This window comes from Sardina pilchardus, chromosome 6, assembly GCF_963854185.1.
Source record: "Sardina pilchardus chromosome 6, fSarPil1.1, whole genome shotgun sequence".
NCBI classification, from domain to species: Eukaryota; Metazoa; Chordata; class Actinopteri; order Clupeiformes; family Clupeidae; genus Sardina; species Sardina pilchardus.
In genome coordinates this window covers 15,240,164-15,258,700 of record NC_084999.1, presented here as the reverse complement: position 1 = coordinate 15,258,700, position 18,537 = coordinate 15,240,164, and the positions used below count along the sequence as shown (strand labels likewise).

The 18,537-nt window shown below is 42.3% G+C and overlaps 2 protein-coding genes across 3 annotated transcripts; both read right to left on the bottom strand.

The window, feature by feature from the left end:
* Window positions 1–35: 35 nt before the first annotated feature.
* ica1 (islet cell autoantigen 1) lies at window positions 36–6,808 on the bottom strand. Of its 2 annotated transcripts, none has more exons than XM_062538607.1 (14): window positions 6,671–6,808; window positions 5,878–5,910; window positions 5,603–5,774; window positions 5,114–5,186; window positions 4,836–4,959; window positions 4,236–4,434; window positions 3,783–3,908; window positions 3,532–3,630; window positions 3,201–3,313; window positions 3,041–3,090; window positions 2,828–2,872; window positions 2,263–2,514; window positions 1,555–1,644; window positions 36–1,359 (listed from the first exon to the last, which is right to left on the bottom strand). In XM_062538607.1, the coding sequence occupies exons 2-14, from the start codon at window positions 5,889–5,891 to the stop codon at window positions 1,238–1,240; spliced, it is 1,479 nt and encodes a 492-aa protein (XP_062394591.1). In that variant the 5' UTR covers window positions 5,892–5,910; window positions 6,671–6,808; the 3' UTR covers window positions 36–1,237. The 2 variants fall into 2 exon arrangements, with proteins under 2 accessions (XP_062394591.1, XP_062394592.1); XM_062538608.1 differs by having other exon boundaries at window positions 3,201–3,304.
* Window positions 6,809–13,792: 6,984 nt separating this feature from the next.
* On the bottom strand, window positions 13,793–18,032 carry LOC134082413 (neurexophilin-1-like). Its single transcript, XM_062538112.1, has 3 exons — window positions 17,897–18,032; window positions 15,240–15,262; window positions 13,793–14,539 (listed from the first exon to the last, which is right to left on the bottom strand). The coding sequence occupies exons 1-3, from the start codon at window positions 18,030–18,032 to the stop codon at window positions 13,793–13,795; spliced, it is 906 nt and encodes a 301-aa protein (XP_062394096.1).
* Between the last annotated feature and the right edge of the window lie 505 nt (window positions 18,033–18,537).

Genomic DNA, 18,537 nt, shown 5'->3' with positions numbered 1-18,537 from the left:
TCAACCAGGTAGATTGCATGAATGATTGACCGAGTAGGCAACACAATTGTTTAATAACTTTATTTATTACCATAAAGGATTTCATACAATCTTTGACATGCACAGACACAGTCTCACAATGATTGGCTATGAAACGAAAGTATTGCACATACTGTAGACCGTAGCAATACAATTCTGTGGTTATTTGTGAATGTAAATAAAACATCCATGAGATATCTGCTTTGTTAATGGCACTTAGATATGCTTCTGCTAAACTGATGAACTAAAATCCTTTCAGTCAATACGTTTAATTTATTGAATGCGTATTTGGTCAAGCCATTTGCAAATGTAAGGCATATATATATAGTGCAGCAACTGCTTAAATAATTTAGATTTGTTAAAGTAAAAATGTGGCTTTAAACTATTTGAAAATTGTTCTATTTTGTCCATAAACCATATTATACATATGGCTGTATTTTTCTAACCTGACTCTCGCCAGATCCTTGTAGTTCGCTGAGCTCAGCGAAACGCCTCTGGTGGAGCATGGCGGAACAACAAGGATCTGGCGAGAGTCAGGCTAGTATTTTTCTTTGTCCCACTGGTATTGTTGGAGGAATATATTGTGTTCAAAGGAGCAGCCTGGTAAGAGAGAGTATAATGTTGCAGCTAGCCCAGTACGTGTCAGTCCCACATGGATATCCATCTCATTTCACAGACAGGGCATATTGCAAATATGTCATTTACATCTGTCTTTGTGGGGCATTATAATTCACAAGATAACCTGAATTTCTCACTCCACAAACCATTATATGAAGTTTTTCCCGTTTTCAGTAATAATCAGTGTCCCAAATAGAATACAAATGTGAAATATAACATGAGGCATGCAGTACATCTAGAACACAAACAAAATGTACTTGAATCAAAACCAAGTTCTTCTCAACTATATTTAAATAGCAATGGCTTAAGACTACATCCTGCATGCCATTCAGCACAAACAGGAGAAATGGCACTGAGAAACAAACATGACACAACACAATCAACATTTCATTCAACAGAAAGTCATAATCCTTTGGTTGACCACAACGCTTGTATCCTCTCGTCTTAACCGAACCCTTACACAGCAAACAATGGCTCTAAACGTCTAGCAGGATTGAAACAGCAGGATTGGGTGAAGTTTGTCTGATGGGGATATTGTTCACATGTGCCACCTTAACAGTTTGACTGACCAGTAGTGACCCAGAGTGTTGTGTGGAAGCACCTAGGCATTCAGCAGCTCCTGTTCCTTGTCTGTTCTCCCAATTGCGTCTGGGTTTGCGAGGGGGTCCAGATCAGCGAAGAGGTTGAACCAGGCTGAGAGGTCCTTGGAGCTTTCAGGCATTTCTGTAAATTAAGCGTATTAGGCCCGAGAAGTTAGCCAGAATGAAACCACAGCGCTACTTTGGGTCTTATTACTTTCTCAGCACATCTGGAATGTATGTTCAATTGCAGTGGCTTAAAAGTGGTTTAGTTTTAAACACTTAAAGTGCTCTCCTGTGATACTAATTGCAATGTTTTACACATTTGGCAAAGGCCTACCTCTCGCTGCGGGCCTGGAGGAGTTCTGATTGGCTCCAGATGACTGCTCCGCCGCTGTGGAGACAGACTGTGGAATGTCCGTGGCCCAATCTGGAGAATGAGGAACCAGTGGTCAGGGAGCATGTTTCAATTAAGCTTGGCCAATAGCTTGATTTAGTGACTAAGACATGAACTTAATCAAATGTCAAAAAGACCTTACACTGATATTACTGAATGGTTTAAAATGTAGTATCCTATGTTAGAAAAGGTAAATAAAACAACACATAGGGTACATACATACATATACATACTGTACATTTATACATACAGTGCGTATGCATACTGTACGCACATACATACATACTGTATGTACATATGTACATAAATACATAGGCCTACACACATACTGTATATACCTACGTCAGGCAAGTTAACTTTATAGCACATTTCATACACAGGGGTAATTCATGGTGCTTTACATAAACAAAGCAAAGATTAATAGTACATTGGGCTTTTGTATGGATGGATGTGTGGATGACACATGTTGTGTTCTGAACTTCTGAACACACAGAAATGCCTTGTGCTTACAGTTAGCACCACAAAAGAAAGAAAAGATTTTGTTTAATGTGGCATGCCAGCTGCCGACCAACTGCCAACCCAGCAAGGCAGTCACTTCCTGCACCTCTAAGCATTTCAACTGCTCAACCAGTTTACCGGTCCTGCTCTCACCTGTGGCAGAAGACTGAAGACTGTTCATGTTCTGGTCCTGGTCCAGCAAGAAGGATGGCAGGAAGAAGGAGGGGGGGTCTTCAGACTGGCACTGTCCCGTTTTAGACGGGCTGTCGCTCAGCTCCCCCTCGCCGAACACCTCGCGCCACTCACGGGAGAAGTCGCTCTCCTCCAGGGACGTGCTGTTGAGGATCTCGTTCAGCAGAGCAATGCCATCCTTCTCTGGCGTGTCGCCCAGCAGGTCATCCAAACCTAGGAGAGCACCGTGGTGGGCCATACAATAAAGGTCAATCCTCAACAAAGTAGGGCAGAAAGGAAATTGTACCAGAAAAGCAGAGCAGACTAGATAATTGCTAATTGAACCTGCATGGCTAACAATGAGAAATACTTTAAAGACATTCTGCAGAAAAGCTAGAAGTTAAATTTGAGCATGTGACATTTTATGGAACATTTTGTCATTTGTCACGCATACTGTTATGCACTTTTGCACAGTAAAATTGAGTAAGGGCCTTACAGTGTACCACTTCTATTTGATTATTAACAATAAGGGCTGCACATGGTTTACCTGTGACATCTTTACTATGGTCCACGTCTTCACAGGAATCTTTAGCTGCACAAATAACAAACATGCCATTTATACAAGATAGATACAAGTCAGGAAGCATTATGGCACTGGTATGTTTTTGAAGATGGTCATAAGTTTGCAGATAGCTGCATCTGCGATGCTCAATCCACTACATTAATCAGGTACATAAATCTGAGTGAGGACTGACTGTACCGGTTTGTGAGGCGTCCTCATTATGATTCTCGTCGTCTACCGAAACCAGGCTGAGGGGGAGAGGAAACAATCCAACATTAGTGAGATGACCTCTATTAAGGTCCAGAAATGGATGAACACACGGTTTGCAGTGTGTAAAGGGTGTGCAGTCCAGACATACAGGTCGTCTGCCGTCTGGGTGGCCTCCCCCTCCTTTGCCTTGACCTTGGCTCTCTTCCTCCCTTTCTTCTTCGCTCCGTGATTGGACAGCTGATCCATGGGGTCCTGAAGAGTCTTCCAGAGAAATGTGAATCAGTCTCTTTCACGTCTCATGGGCTCTGAGGCCTCAGGGAGCATTATTGGATCTTAGCTAGCCTGGCTATATTTCAAAAGTCGATTTATTTCATCTTCATGTTTCATGTGTGCGTGTATGGGCATAGTTTCCATGTCCTAAACCGCCACATAATAGACAGTCAAACAATGAGCCCATGAGGAGCCTAGTGTTTACTCACCTTTAGTGTTGAAAACTCATAAGGCTGACAGCCTTTGAAGCTCTCGTGAATGGCTGCCATAGTGTGGGATGTTTTCTCCCAGGAGTGCAACAAAGTGGTCTATGGTTCAAACAGAACAAATAAGAAACATCTAAATGAAACAGATTCAAGATCTTACTATAATGTGAAACATCATCTATCAGCACCTACTGAATGAAAGAGAAACTGGAATAAAGAGAAGTATAAATTGTTGACAAGAGTCTATACTGTACCTGGTAGGTTGTTAAGACATGTGAAAGGAGGTTGCATCGACTAGCTCCAAGTAAATCCACTTTCTGACAAACGTCATTTTTCAGTTTGTCAAAACCTGTCTTTGTCAGTCGCACCTGGGCCTGAACCTGAGAAAATACAACTGAATTTCAGCACTAGTTAACATTTAAAAAACATTTAGTCACTTATGAAAACCTAGTGAGACAGTACACAATAAACACACAAGGAAAAATTCTGCCAGAGGGAAGACACTACGGCGTTTGTGTAATAATGTCATGCAACAAATCCAGAATGAGATTACAAACCTGCATATAAACCTCTAAACATTAATATATTGATAAACTAATATATAAGTTCACTGCTCCCTCTAGTGGTGAATCTGTATGTCACTGGGTGAAATATCCTCCATGACACTGCCTATATGACTCATAAAGGTTACGGAGAGCCTGCGGTACCTTCCGGAACTTCTCCATCTGTTTCTGTGTGTCTGGGTCCAGCTCCTGGGACACGTCCTTCATCCACAGGAGGGCTCCGCGGTACTCTGTTCTGGACTGCTCCATGCGGTTCACCGTGAGCCATGTGTCTGAGATGGCCCGGTATCGGAACGTCTCCACTTCCTGGTAGAGGCGACCCAGTGGACTACGCAGTGCCATTCTTCAATAGGAAAGAAAAGAAGAAGAAAAAAACACAATCAGTTTGGATGGCTAGGTCGCATATGCAGATTGTAGAGCCTATCTCACTGAGGAACTTGATAACTTTAATATTTTACTTTAACATACTTTTATGAAATGTTTGTCAATCACTCTGCTTATGTCTGGTGATCAGCACTCATTATTGATGTATTAACTTTACTTTGAACCAAAATGACTACAGCTGTTTAACTAAACAACTATGCTTAATCTTTGAATATCTCTGAACTTTCATGCCCTTTCTTCAATTCTTCAGAGGAAAAATACATAAATATTGTATCATGACTATGTTGAGATGCACACATGTCCTTGAACTTGTCTGTTACTGTACACTCTTGTGATTCTAGTCCGAGGACTTTGACTGACCGCTGCTGGGAGGAGAAGCACAGAGCTTTCCCTGTGGCCTGCATGATCTTCCCAGCCCTGGTTTTGTCCTGGGACCCTTGTGAGCGTAAGAAGCGACCCAGCTCATTCTCTTCCTGGGACAGCACTGCAAAAAAAGGTGCCCGACATATTATTCAGAATCGATAGAAGTATGCAAAACAAAGCATGCTCCACATCCAATTAAATATTCAACCTATTCAGCTACTGAGATAGTCATCAATGCTGGCAGATGTCAGACCATTATGAAGCATACTACTTACTACAGATTCTCCTTTGGTACTGCTCGATCACCTTGAGAAGCTCCATGCATGTTCTCTGGATTGAGTGGAACACCTGCAGAATGGAACACAAAGGCACCATCCCGTCACTCCTATTCATTTCAATCAGCACTCATACCCAAAGACCTGCTTTTCAACAACTGTGCTGATAACTAGGATGACAGAGAAAGATGTTCCTATCTGAACTTGAACAATGAGCCTTGCTGGGCTAAGTGTAAAGTGAGTCAATGTGTATAGTGTAGTGTTGCGTAGGCCTAGTTATTACATTCATTTGAGTTAGACTAAAGCCTTTTGCATTTTGCCCATCATTTCAAATTGGGCCCTGTGTAGAATGCAAATAGCAGTACACGTACAGCAATCATATCAACTGAGATAGTAGCTAGTAATAACATACTGTAATTGCCTGTCAATACAGAGTAATATCATGCCATGAAACTATTGGTGAGTTTTAAGTGAGTCCTTCACTCCCACCTCAAGTTTCCCATCCAGGTCTGCATCCGAGGCCACCACATGTTCGTCCTCTTTCTTGCCCGTCACTTTGATGAGTGTTTGTTTGGTCTTCCAGTACTTCTGCTGGAACTTGTTCACCACAGAGGAGTCCTGGCTCTGAATAAAGCGGTCAAAATAGTCCCGCGAATATCCACTGAAAAGAAACACATGCTTTTAATGACATGTTACTAGGCTATCATAAAGGACATTAATCATGGAACTTGTGTAACAACATGATTGTAGATTATAACACTTACTAGCTTCCCTCCATGTCTTTGAATTAGGCCTACCTGTAGGTGAGACAGTTCATAATCATTAGTTAAGCTTATCTTCCTGGGTTTTGATTAGACCACACACAACAAATAATGTCACCAGTGGACAACCATAAGCCGTATCTCTTTGTACAGGCAGGTCAAAGCAATGCTCTACGTCACATATCATATTGTGCATGTCAATAGGCCTTGTCATGTGCAAAATGATCTTAACAATCAGCATTTTATAACAGACAACCCAGTTGAAATGCATTAAAAACAGGAGCGTTTTGAACTACTGTCACAACAAGATGATATTCAGCTACTGTAACAGTAGCCCTGCAGTAGGCTAGACAATTAAGACGGGTAGGCTGGCATCGAAAGCACGACCACAAGCGTTATTTTAAGCATCAAACGTTCACCAATTAATCACATGTCCATCGCCGCATGTAGGCCTACGAGTGATATAGAAAAATCGTATCAGGTGGGTTGGGCCCAAGCCAATGCCTGTGAGGGCGATACGTCTTCCGACTCTTTCCTGAATCCGTGTTGTCATTGCACCGATGTGATGGAGATGAGCAGTCTTCGAAAACATCACGCAAGCATAGACTATGTCATGAAGCGTAACATTACCTCCAACAATATAGTGCTAATGGTCAAATACATCCGGATTTCCTTGTAGGCAAAACCACGCCAAAATAAACATCGGTTCACCCTCATACAATACAAGCAGAGAAATCAGAACACATGCGTGTATGCATATAAAAAACGAGCAGATGGCAATATTAAAGGGACCTACCGTGTGCTGTGAATATCATTGAGGTGTTGAGGAGTAGGCTATAACGTATTTGTCTGGAGATCACAAGGCAATGCAGGGTAACAGGAATCGTTACATTGCTGGCTGCTGCTACTGTCAGTGGAAGATCCGTGTTGTAGAGTAATGTCTGACGTCATGTGCAGTACGCAGATGACCACCACTAGCTGGCATAGCATCCGCCTGACACACCTCCAGAGGAACGCAGCAAAACACGATTCAGATATCTGTCAATGCTGTCAACAACACAATCGAAGATCTTATCGCAAACGGAAGAATCGTCATAAGTAGGAAAGCACACTAGGCTACTTTATTTCCAAAATGACCAGCCAGTCACCAAACTGACCAAGCAAGCACAGACAGCCTTAACACTAAGAAATGGGCTTACGCCAAGGTTTGCATTAATCTCTTACAAAATATAACTGCATTTCTTCAGTGAGTTGTCATTGCAAGATATTTGTGTATGTTGTGTCCAGGAAACATGCACTCATTTTACTAAATCGTGCGCACGTTTTACTAAATTGTGCGCTCATGTAACAAAAATGAAATTGAGAACACTAAGACTATATTTAGTAAAGTGTGCTCACAATTTAGTTAAATGTGTGCACAATTTACTAAATTGAGAGCACAATTTAGTAAAATGAATGCACAATTTAGTAAAACGTCCGCACATTTTAGTAAATATGAGCACACAGTAAAATGAGTGTACATTTTGTGGATATACACCAAAAAATGTGTTGCAACAACCTCCCCAGGGTTGGAGAGTTCCGAGGGAATTATTTGCTGTTTAAATGCAGGAAATTCAATGTTGTGGACATGAAAAAACTGAATTGCATTACGTAGTACACTTTTATGCAAATATAAACAACAACAATATTTTCGGCATTATTGTACTGTATTATTTTTGTTCCATAACTGTACTAGTTGTTTTGTAGGGATTTGTAACTGGAAATAAATATAACTGGGCATATTTAAAGGTGTTGGCCTACACTTTGTATAGCCTTCTATTGGATCAATAGGATCCTGCAGAGATCTTTAAAAGTCAACTCTCAGTAGAGGAAACCAAATGATTCTCAGGGGAGAACTAAATGATTCACTCCATTTTGTTGAAAAGTCCATCTGATAAGCCTAATCATTGCCTAATCTCATTGCTTCCCTGTTCTCAAACTGTGCGAGGAGAGTAGATAAAAATGGTCAAAACACTGACGACTGCAGTGCAGTCCCCGTCTGTTGGTGTGACTGGAGTTTGGGTCCCTGGAGACCTATACGCATATAAGCTACCGGGAGAAACGGGTGTCTGCTAGATGGACAGAGAGGCTAATTCAGAAAGGGGGAAGTTCTGAGAATGCAGTTATGACTAGGGGTGTCATAAGGCTCCCTCACTTTCCTCATAGGTGAAGCATACAGTGTGTGCAAACAGAATGTGTCAGCATTGCCTTGGGTGCCAGGGCGTGTTGGTGGGAGGTTGGCTGTGTCACTGCTTGGGTTTTTTTTTTGAAAGAACAATCTAGAATATCCATGAGTGTCTGCTGTAATCAATTTTTGTTCAGTATGTACAGTGTGTGTTGTAACTAAAGACCATATAAATCTATGGACCATACAAATACTGTATGTATATTAGAGAAAGAGAAAGCCGGTGATGTTACAATGGCTGTTTTACTATTCAGTGCACACAGTCCCTGAGGTTGTTTCCAGAGGTACAGTACAAGACACGCTGAAAGCGTCCATTCAAGCGCAACATTTGACCTTCCAACAGTGAACTGCAGGTGGGAAATCTGAGGCCTGTCTCACCTTAGGGGTTGGTAATGTTTACATTATTCTTTAGCATTATTTCATTTCCATGTGTTTTGTTTCAAAAATGTGAAATTGTAAGTCATTAAAGGTAGGGTGAGTGATGCTGAATGACATCACGTTTGTTTATGTTTCTTAGCAGACAATTATGTCCAAAGCAACTTACATTATACAAAGGACAGGGATACAGAGTGCTCTAATTGTCTTATGTCCAGGTCAGGGGGGCACTTGGAGTTATTCCATTAAGGCAGTTTGAGTCCTTTGAGTCAAGGAATGCATTGTTTGGCGTTGAGCAACTTTAAACAACTTACATTATATTTGAACCAAAGACCAAACAAAACACAACAGAGAAGTAGCTCACCCATCCCTTCAGTACTCCCAAAGAAACTCCACAGAGTGTTTTGTTATTGTCTAAGGGGCAGGCTTTCCAGGTATCCAGTTCATGGAATCAGGACTGTATGAAGACAGTTTTTTTTTTTACTCAGAGAATTGAGAGTTAGCGGACCATGAGGATGTATTTGCTGAATGTTACAGATAGTGTGACATGTTTATTAATGGCTCAACATTGCTTACCCCACCTTTAGTGTAATAACACGTCTGAGCTGATGGACTGGAATGGCATCCAGTAGATGGCAGCACCACACCATATCAGCCTTTTAAGATTTTTGCCTTGTGCTTGCTGCCTGTGTTTTATGTGCTGTAACAGCTAAGCAGGCACTCAGGTTCTCCTTTAGTCTCTTTTTGACAGTCACCGACCGTATAACAGCAGGAGAGAAGCCCTACAAATGTTCAAAATATGACAATCCTCTGCAGTCTTTACAACGGCCATGCATTGAGACCACAGAGTTGTTCATTACAATTGCTTACACTTGGACGGAGAGGGCTATATTCTGTAGGTACAAAGATGTCTTTCATCTCTCACATCTTCAAACACGTTCTGTTTGCACATTTACACACTCACACATTCAGACAATGTCACAGTTGCTCTATTTTACCTGACACAAAAATAAACCACCTGCAGCCACTTACTGAACTCTCTTCCATACGTATTTACCTTTCATCTACACCTCACCCCTACTTTCCCCCATCTATGCGTTCACGTGTTTTGATCAATCTTTACAATAAATTAATCTATTTTCATGTTTTCACATAAGCCTAGGTCATATAACATAACCTGCAAGAGACAGCAAATGTCCAGTTGCATGTTCCTACTGACATTCATGATTCTGTACAGATTCATCTTAATTCCATAAAATAAGTCAGTTATCAAATTATTTCTAAAGCTGTATGTATTTGATCATTGAGAAATTGAAGGGTCATTGTACAAAAAGAGCAGTCTTGCCTGAATATGCTCTTTTTGATTATATTTTTTTGGCACTTTTACCTTTATTGTAACATAATTCCAACAGACCTTTGCCAAATGTTCCGACTAATCACAGATATAGGGCAGAGTTTGACTGTCTAAAACATTAGTCGTCCAGAATAAAATACTACTTGTGAACGTGACTCAAAGGATGTATTGTACTGTACTAATACTGACGGCTGCACTCTGTTGTCTGTTATGTTTAGTGTATGTTTGGTCTTTTAGTAAAGATCGTCAGGAAGCGAGCAGGAGAGAGGGTGGGAATCGGAGGTTGAATCGGCACTTGAACCCCAATGAGGTTCTGCTTGCTGCCCTTGTCTAGCATACATTCTTTAAAATATATATATTTGAGGATTTTGTGTTTTGTCATGTGGCTCTTTGCAACTATGACTAAAATAGGATAAATTATATGATAATGTTGATTGACACCACCACACAACACCAGTGGACTTGCGAATGTAACTAAGCCAGTCACTCAGTGCTATGAAGAAACTCACTGCATCAGTCTCACATGATTCATGAACTCATTGGAGAAATCTGTGGCAGCATTGATCTGTGTATGGTGCTCTGCCCTGTGAGAGGTGTGCCGACGGTTGACACTGCGGCTCAATACTGGCAGAAACCTTCAGTTGCTCCCAAGGTGATGAAACAGAAGAACCTTTTCGTTGTGCACACCGTCTCTCTCTCTCTCTCTCTCTCTCTCTCTCTCTCTCTCTCTCTCTCCCTCTCTCTCTCTATTTATTTCTCCCTCTCTCTTTCACAGGCTCCATTCAGCAACACAAATGTGTTGCACTTGTAGGTCGAGTAAGAGGTGACAGCAGTTGGGTTGTGTGGTTGGGTAATCAGTTCAGCTCATTGCTTTAAAATCGAATGACACAAACACGTACAGACGTTTTGAAGATGAATTGTTCAAATCATTAAAAATCAGTGGTTCAAATTGGTCATTATCAATGGCTACATTATCATCATATTATTTCAGCAGAAACAGTATTCAGTGTTTAATGGTGTATGTATAGATGGAAAATGAATAGGCATCTTGTATGCTGATGAATTGTGCTGAAGAGGTGGATGCTGTGAAGTGGGAAGGATTTCTTGAAACACAACTCACTGTGAGAGAGAATATAACCTGTATTACATACGGTAGTTCTTCATAATTAGAGACTTAATCAAAACATAACAAAAATAACGCTCAGATAAAATGGTCTTGATAATTTATACATAAATCCTTTTCAGTGCCCTGTCGGTCAGTGAATCAATCTAAACCCCCGGCTTTAATAGCCTATCATCTGACTAGGTCAAGTGATATAATATACAGTATCACTTGACCTAGTCAGATGATATATTATACAGGATTACTTGGTCAAGTGATATATACAGGTCAAGTGATATATACAGGATTATTTGATTTAAATGGAATATGTGTCTATCACATGATCTCATTTCTTAACAACATGACTGTGACACGACAACGTATGCAGCTGTCTTGAAGTATCATGTACTTGTGCCAAACCTATTTCTATACATGCACTAGAGTGTAACTTTCTGGGCCCCAAAGCCCATTTGCTGTCAAGCTTAACTGGATTGTAACCATTCCGAAAAAAAAATTCAATTCAAAGAGGTAGATGCTAAGCCTCTCATTAGGACCCAACCGATGCACGTGCAGGTGGAAGCTCACTGCTGTTTGTGTGAAGCAATAAGGATTAAGAAGAGATGAGGAAATGCTTGGGGAGATTTTCATCAGATTCACTAGGCCTACTTCCCCCACCATTCGGCGCCCCTAATCGTAATCTCAAATCATATGACTTGTGGAGCCATTCATATTTTATCACCTTGCTTTTTTTTTTTTACCTAAGCTGTACATTTGTGTTAACAGCTTTAAGTATGTTGGTAGAGGCAGAGAAATACCACTCCTCATGAGTGCACCAATTAAATCCAATAACCCAGTTTTTATGTTATAATTTGACATTTACTTAATTTACATGTGACCAAATGAGATGATATATCTTCTGCATAACAAGTATCACCCTGGCATGGACAGCCACTCTACATGCATTCAGTTGCGCTCGCCGATGGCATTGTTCCAACGTCCTCTCAAACTTTTTTACAATTTCATAAAGCGGAGATGACAATGTGCAAAAGCAAAACAGCTCATCAGGCTAGTTGGTGATGAGACAATGTGCTGAAGATGGTCTAATCTGAGAGGGGAATGTGACAGCGTGCTGCCGTCCATGTGTGAACACTGTTCTTGGACTCAGAACTGTCAGAATGGAAGTTCCACTCGCTAGCTCTTTGCTGGGGATGCAAGCAGTAACTGGAATACCGAATGCTTAGTTTTCACACATCAATAAGGGCCACTCTGTAGTTTGCTGTACATGACCAATGATGAACAGCCTATGAGTCTGAGGCTGTGAGTCTGCCTTGTCATATTATTTAGCTTGCTTACGGGCGGATTTATGGGCATTACAGAAAAAAGAATACATTTCCATTGTTATTCTCTTAATTTTGCATTTACCTAACGCTCTGCGACTCTGTATTGGATTTCTCCTGCGTGTCTCTTGAAATAATTGATGCGTAAGTGTTCATACATGTTTGTAGCCTCAGGGAGATGACATTGAGTAATGGCATTTTCTTATCTTCAGTGACTTTTTAATTTGTTCCCCTGGAGAATGACAACCCACAGATTCATCAGCGAATAAATGCTGTCAAGACAGCAATACCAATTACATAGCTTCATTAACTTTCTTTTTAAATCCGTGATGCGAAAGACTGACAGTCCAAGACCTTGCATGTCTCTCTCTCTGAGAGCTGTAATAACCCTTTTGGAATAGACCAGTGAAAATTAACAGCCCAGGATTCATTAATGCATTTGGCAGTCAATTACAGGCCGTGAATGTAGCTTCAGAACTTCCGACACAAACGTCCCAATAGGTAGAGATAATCCTTGTCTCCAATAAGGTACAGTACAGTGTTTTTGTTTGCCTTCTATGTTTCTATTTGTTGTCTCAGATCCTCGGGTCAATAAGCAACTATCCGATTGAAATCTGTGGACAGAAATGTGCTTTTCATGGGCACCACTCAAGTTTGGAATCCACTGACTACTTCTCTCATTTCATTAGAAACAACATAATATAACTGAACGAACAGTCATACTTGACTATTTGAAGGAAATAAAAGAAAAGAAAAGGAAGGACCCAGCATCCCCAACAATAAACATATTCAGTGTGCTTAAAAAGACACTGTAGTAGATCATAAATGTCAAGCCGTCGGACAGTTTTAGGTGATTTGGTGGAATCTTCCGGTGGCTTGACATTAGTTCTTGCAAATTAAGAAAACCAAGCCACAAACAAGCAGACCTCAGGAATGATTTAAAAATATCCAAATTGTGAATGATCTAGTATTCACTTTTAATCACACATGGAACCTTCTGTTGTAATTACATATCCAGCACTATGAGAATGTTCATAAGTTTCACAAGTTCCTATATTGACAGTTACAAACCATAAAGCTGGCAAAGTGTTGGCACATGATTATTTTCTAAACTCAGTTTAGTCAAAGCATGAACACTAGAAAGCTGTACATGGATAATCTACTTTAGTAATAAGAATCGGGTAACATTTGATACCAGACATAAACACAGCTGCTAAGAAGCTTAGAGCACCATCACGGCACTTTCCCAACAGAGGCTGATAGGATATTTTTTTGCCCATAAACTGACTTCATCCTTTAATGCCTTGCACACAACCAAAACAAAATAGCCTTTTAAATATCTTCCCAAAAAAGCCACTCACACAACAGAAATATTCTGCATGCAATATACAATATATACTGTACATCACTGCACAACGTGTCAACAGTCTTCACCCCCCCTCCCCCCCGCCCCCACCCCGGGACCTCTTCAAGACCACACCCTAATACCCCTCCAGTCTGACCTGCCCCCTGGCCCGGCAGAGGTGTTACCCCGAGGGCATGTACGGGGTGTCGCTGTGGTAGTTGTAGTCGGGGCAGACCTTCTGCACCAGCTTGTAGTCGGTGCTGTAGAAGGCCACGTAGACGCAGATGACCTTAAAGGGCTTGGAGCAGAGCCAGGACACGTGGCTGTGGGTCTGCTCCTGCACGCACGTCTTGGACGGGTCGTAGCCGCACAGCGAGCTCTTGGCGCCGCGCTCCACCTTCTCGTACTCCACGCGGCAGTTGAAGAGTTTGGACTCGGACGCGTCCACCGTCACCCGCTGGAGCAGGTCGAACTCCACCACCTTGGTGGGCGGCACCAGGCCCACGGAGACGTTGCCCTGGCCCGTGGCGTTGTAGCGGAAGTAGACGCTGAACGTGCCGTTGCCGTGGTCCACGATCTTGCCGGTGATGAGCAGGTTGAGCGTGACCGTTTTCATGTTGCACTGGAAGTCGCCCCAGCCGAACATCTTCTTGAACTTGCCCGTCTTGACGATGGGCCGCCGCCTGGCCCTCAGGTGGGCGTGCTGCTGGGGGTCCATGGGCTCCGGGAGCCAGTCCCACACCTCCTGCTTATCGCCGCCCACGCCAAAAGAGGACGCGTTCTCTTTGTCGAGAGCACTGTGGGAGAACAGGTGGTTTGTGAGCAAAGCCTTCCCTCTGGTCGACAAGGCATTCTTCTCCAGATCCCCAGGACCGTCTGAATCCAAAGAGTTGGACCTTTTTGAGATGACGGTTTTGTCACTGGTAGTCTGGGGGAAGAAAAAAAAACAGACAGAGATGTTCTTAATCTATAGAGAGAGGCAACATACTATAAGTTCAAATTCCTGTATCTGTATCTGCCAGTCCATTTTTTTATAGTCTGTAATGCACGGCTAACCACACAAAGACACTCAGAGCAGCTGAAGGTCTTTGAGGGAGTGGTCTGTCTCTGATGGCAATACATGACAGCAGATCTGTCTTGGTCAAGTGTTGCATTTTTTATGCTCGGCCCCCTCCGATCAATACTTTGAAAATAAGGTTTTGTCACCCATCAGAGAGCTCTCTGAATTGGTAATGGAGGTTGGAGCACAACAAGGGCAAAATGGCCACACATAGAGGCAAAGGGAGACAGGAGAGCAGCAGAGCTACAGAGTTAACAGCCAAGAGGTGTCCCTTATTGTGCACAACACACTGTAAGTCCATTTGCCTTAACGGTGGAGGCCGAGCTTATTTGAGGGCAGTGTGGTTTTTTTTTTTACTCATAATGGAAACTCAAGACATTATGTTCACCATACAGGCTCCCCACCACAGCAGGGAAAACCCTTGAACATGAATAAATGGGTAAATATGACCAATCATGTGTCTAAAAGCGGTAGAATGATGCTGTGGCTCGCTGTCATTGACCGATATTTTCTAAAATTAGCACTGCATCTGCAGTGAAAGCTACAGACCGGGTTTGAGCGTCTTTGCCTTGGAGACATCAGGATACACTTCTGCCACAGGACACAGGGAGACCCACGCTTCAGTAGCTCCGCATTTGTCTTACTTTCTGTACATCTGTGCAATTTCATGACCACCCGCTCCACCCTGCGCTATATAAAGACATACTTCCTGTTGCATAGCGCAGTTGAATGTGATATATCTCAACTCCATTTTCCTGGGGAAGCTAATGAGTTAAATCTGTGACCAATTGCCTATTTCATAGCTCATAAGTACTTTCACATTCGATAGTTCTTTCCATTCAAACCAATTTAGGGGGTGAGTCTCAAAGGGCACAAGAGGAATGACTGTCATTGTGCCCCACTGATTACCTCTGGGTTAAAATGGCCTGAACTCCTCGTTTGAGATTCCCCGACAGACAGGCGCATTATTGGTATATCTTAGACCTTGAATTGTCAGAGGTGGAGCACTGCCATATTCGGCATGAGACCTGCACCATCGACAACGTACAGTATGCACCACATGGCCTTGCACTGGGCACCCCTGGTCTAGAGTAGACACACAGAGGATTTTTCAAGCTGGTCATGGGGCATTATTTCTAGCATGTTGGAGGCAGAACCTTTTCGTCAGAATCTCTGTGGGGTGTTTGGGAAATGGCTTTCTTGCCATACACAATGTGGCTTCACGCCTGGCCCTTAAGTGTAGATAATGTGGCATATGATTAACTCTGGCACCACCACCCTCCCCTCTCCAAAGTATCTGTCAACTTCTTAAATTGCTGTTGGGCCGGATTAAAGTCCTTGACGGCAGATTTGCAGAGGCCTTGTCTCGCGGATTAAGACTAGACCTGCATTACGTCCTGATTTGAGTTGGGAGATTAACTACATCAAGGCAATATGTACATTTGCAAGTGGGGTATTACCTTTCCCCAGCCAGCAGAGAAATGTGCTCGGCCACAATGCGACATGTGCAGACAATGACGCCAGCTCTCTGCCACCGGACTAGTGCTCCAATAGGAAAACCATATGATCAGAGCTACAAAGTTAATTTTCATAAAATGGCCATTTAAATCATGCTGAGTACAGTATATGGGGATATTTTTCTCATAATCCAGAAAAATTAGATACTGTAAAAATGTACAGCGCCAAATCAGAAAAAGTTGGGACATTGTGTAAAATGCAAATAAAAACAAAATGTGATAATCTGCAAATTCCTTAAACCTATTTTTAGCTGCAAAAAGGACATTGACAAATCAAATGTTTAAAATGACAAATTCGACTATTTCATCGAAACATACGTTCACTTTGAATTCGATTTCCAGCAATGCTGGTAAAGTTGTGCAATGATAAAGACACAAAAGAGGGACATTTCACCACTAACTGGCATCATGATGGGTTATACAGTAAAAGGAGCATCAGAGAGTCTCTTAGAAATAAAAATGTGGAGGAATTCATCACTATGTGTGGGCAAATGGTGAAGCAATATAATTGTAATGAACATGAAATTGCAAAAAAGTATTTTGGGATTTCATCATCTATGGTACATAATATCAGTAAAATATTCAGAGAAACCAGAGAAATATTTGCAAGGGACAGAGCCGATTTGGATGGCTGTGCAATTCTTTTTGGAAATCCTGGACTCCTCTGGACTGAAGAGGAGAGGGAATATCCAACTTACCAACTCATCCAACTTTTCACAGTGCTCAGCTCAAAAACCAGCATCTATGATGGAAAGGAGTGCCTCTAGTATGGGCATCTATCTTACACATCTGACAAGGCACAATCAATTCTGAACGATTTACACAGGTTTTGAGCAACAGGAACTGCCATCCAGACTATATCTTCCTCAGGGAAGACCTTGAATATTTAAGGAAAATACCTAAATAAATGAATTAATTTAACAGTATTTCTCCATAGAGGAAGTGTCCAGGTGCTAAAATGGCCTGTTTGCAGTCAAGACCTGTCAAATTGGGTGCATCATGGAATGAACAAACATGATTAAGACAATCCCAGACTGTTCAGCAGCTGAAATCCTCTATCAGGCAGGAATGGGTCTCCTCAGATCCTAAACATTTACAGAATGTTAAATGAGATGTTGTCATTTTCAACATTTGATATGTTGTCTATGTCCTTCATGTAGCTAAATACGCCTAGACGAGATTTTGACGAGATTTTACACAACGTCCCAACTTTTTCTTAGAGGCTGTAGTTGTTGATAGATATTGGGGCGTGAGTGGATGGTAAAGAGTAATATAGCATATTTTAGACTGCTAGAGGTTTAGAAAGCAAGTTTAGACCCGCCACAGGACACTCTGTACCAAACAGCTATTTTCCATGTGTGAGCAAAATACAGCTGGTGGCTGTCAAAAGCTTAAAGCCCTCTGCCAACTCTGACGTGTGTCACTTTCTGCTCAGGAATTCAGCGCTGGCATGTGCACATGTGGTCCGTCTCACTCTCCTCTGTCACACTGTGCCGGGTGTGAAGGAGTGTGTGTGTGTGTGTGTGTGTATGTGTGTGTGTGTGTGCATGTGAGTGAGTGTGTGTGTGTGTGTGTGTGTGTACGTGTGTGTGTGTGCATGTGTGAGAGTGTGTGTGTGAGAGAGGTCACTGATGCACGCTCCTCACATCCCTGGTCTATGAGCGCCCAGCTCTCTCAGTGCTTCACGGTCACTGAAGGAGAAAAATGCCTCCATCGCGCCGGCTGCCCTCTTCCTGGTGGCCGTGCGGCGTGGAGGAGGAGTCTCTTGTGCCCTGTGTGCCTCTGCTCTTGAGTGGGCGAGGGCTGCTGTCGTGGGATTTGACCCGGCCGTGCCATGGGGGCATAGCCTACTCACAGGGCTAAAGTGTGCCCTGCACTTTGACTTGGCTACTGCAGCACTTTCAGGGTTCAACACGTTTACCGCAGACGACGCCACAGAAAGGACAAGTGTTTGTTTGGTACCTCCTTAACAATGGCAAATGGACACTGATGGAGCAAGCAATTTCTAGACAAAATGCTTAAAACACATTTAGCACTCTGACTGTCAAAAGCAGTGTTATGCCAAGGTGTCAAGTTGAACATTAAAACATAATTAATGCTTCAGTTGTCATTTATATCTTGGACATCTGTGACAATCGACATCTCTGTATTCTAACTCCACTGAGTGGTCACCTATAAATACACATGGTGTGAATCTGTGGTGAGAGGGCTTGTCAGAGATTGGGAACATCTACTGTAACATCAGCTAGGGCCCAACCTTGATTCACACAGATACAGCGGCATGCTGTCCTGTAAAATGTTCATCACAGGCAGCCTTGGCATGAGGGCTATGTGGCTAGTCTGAGTGTG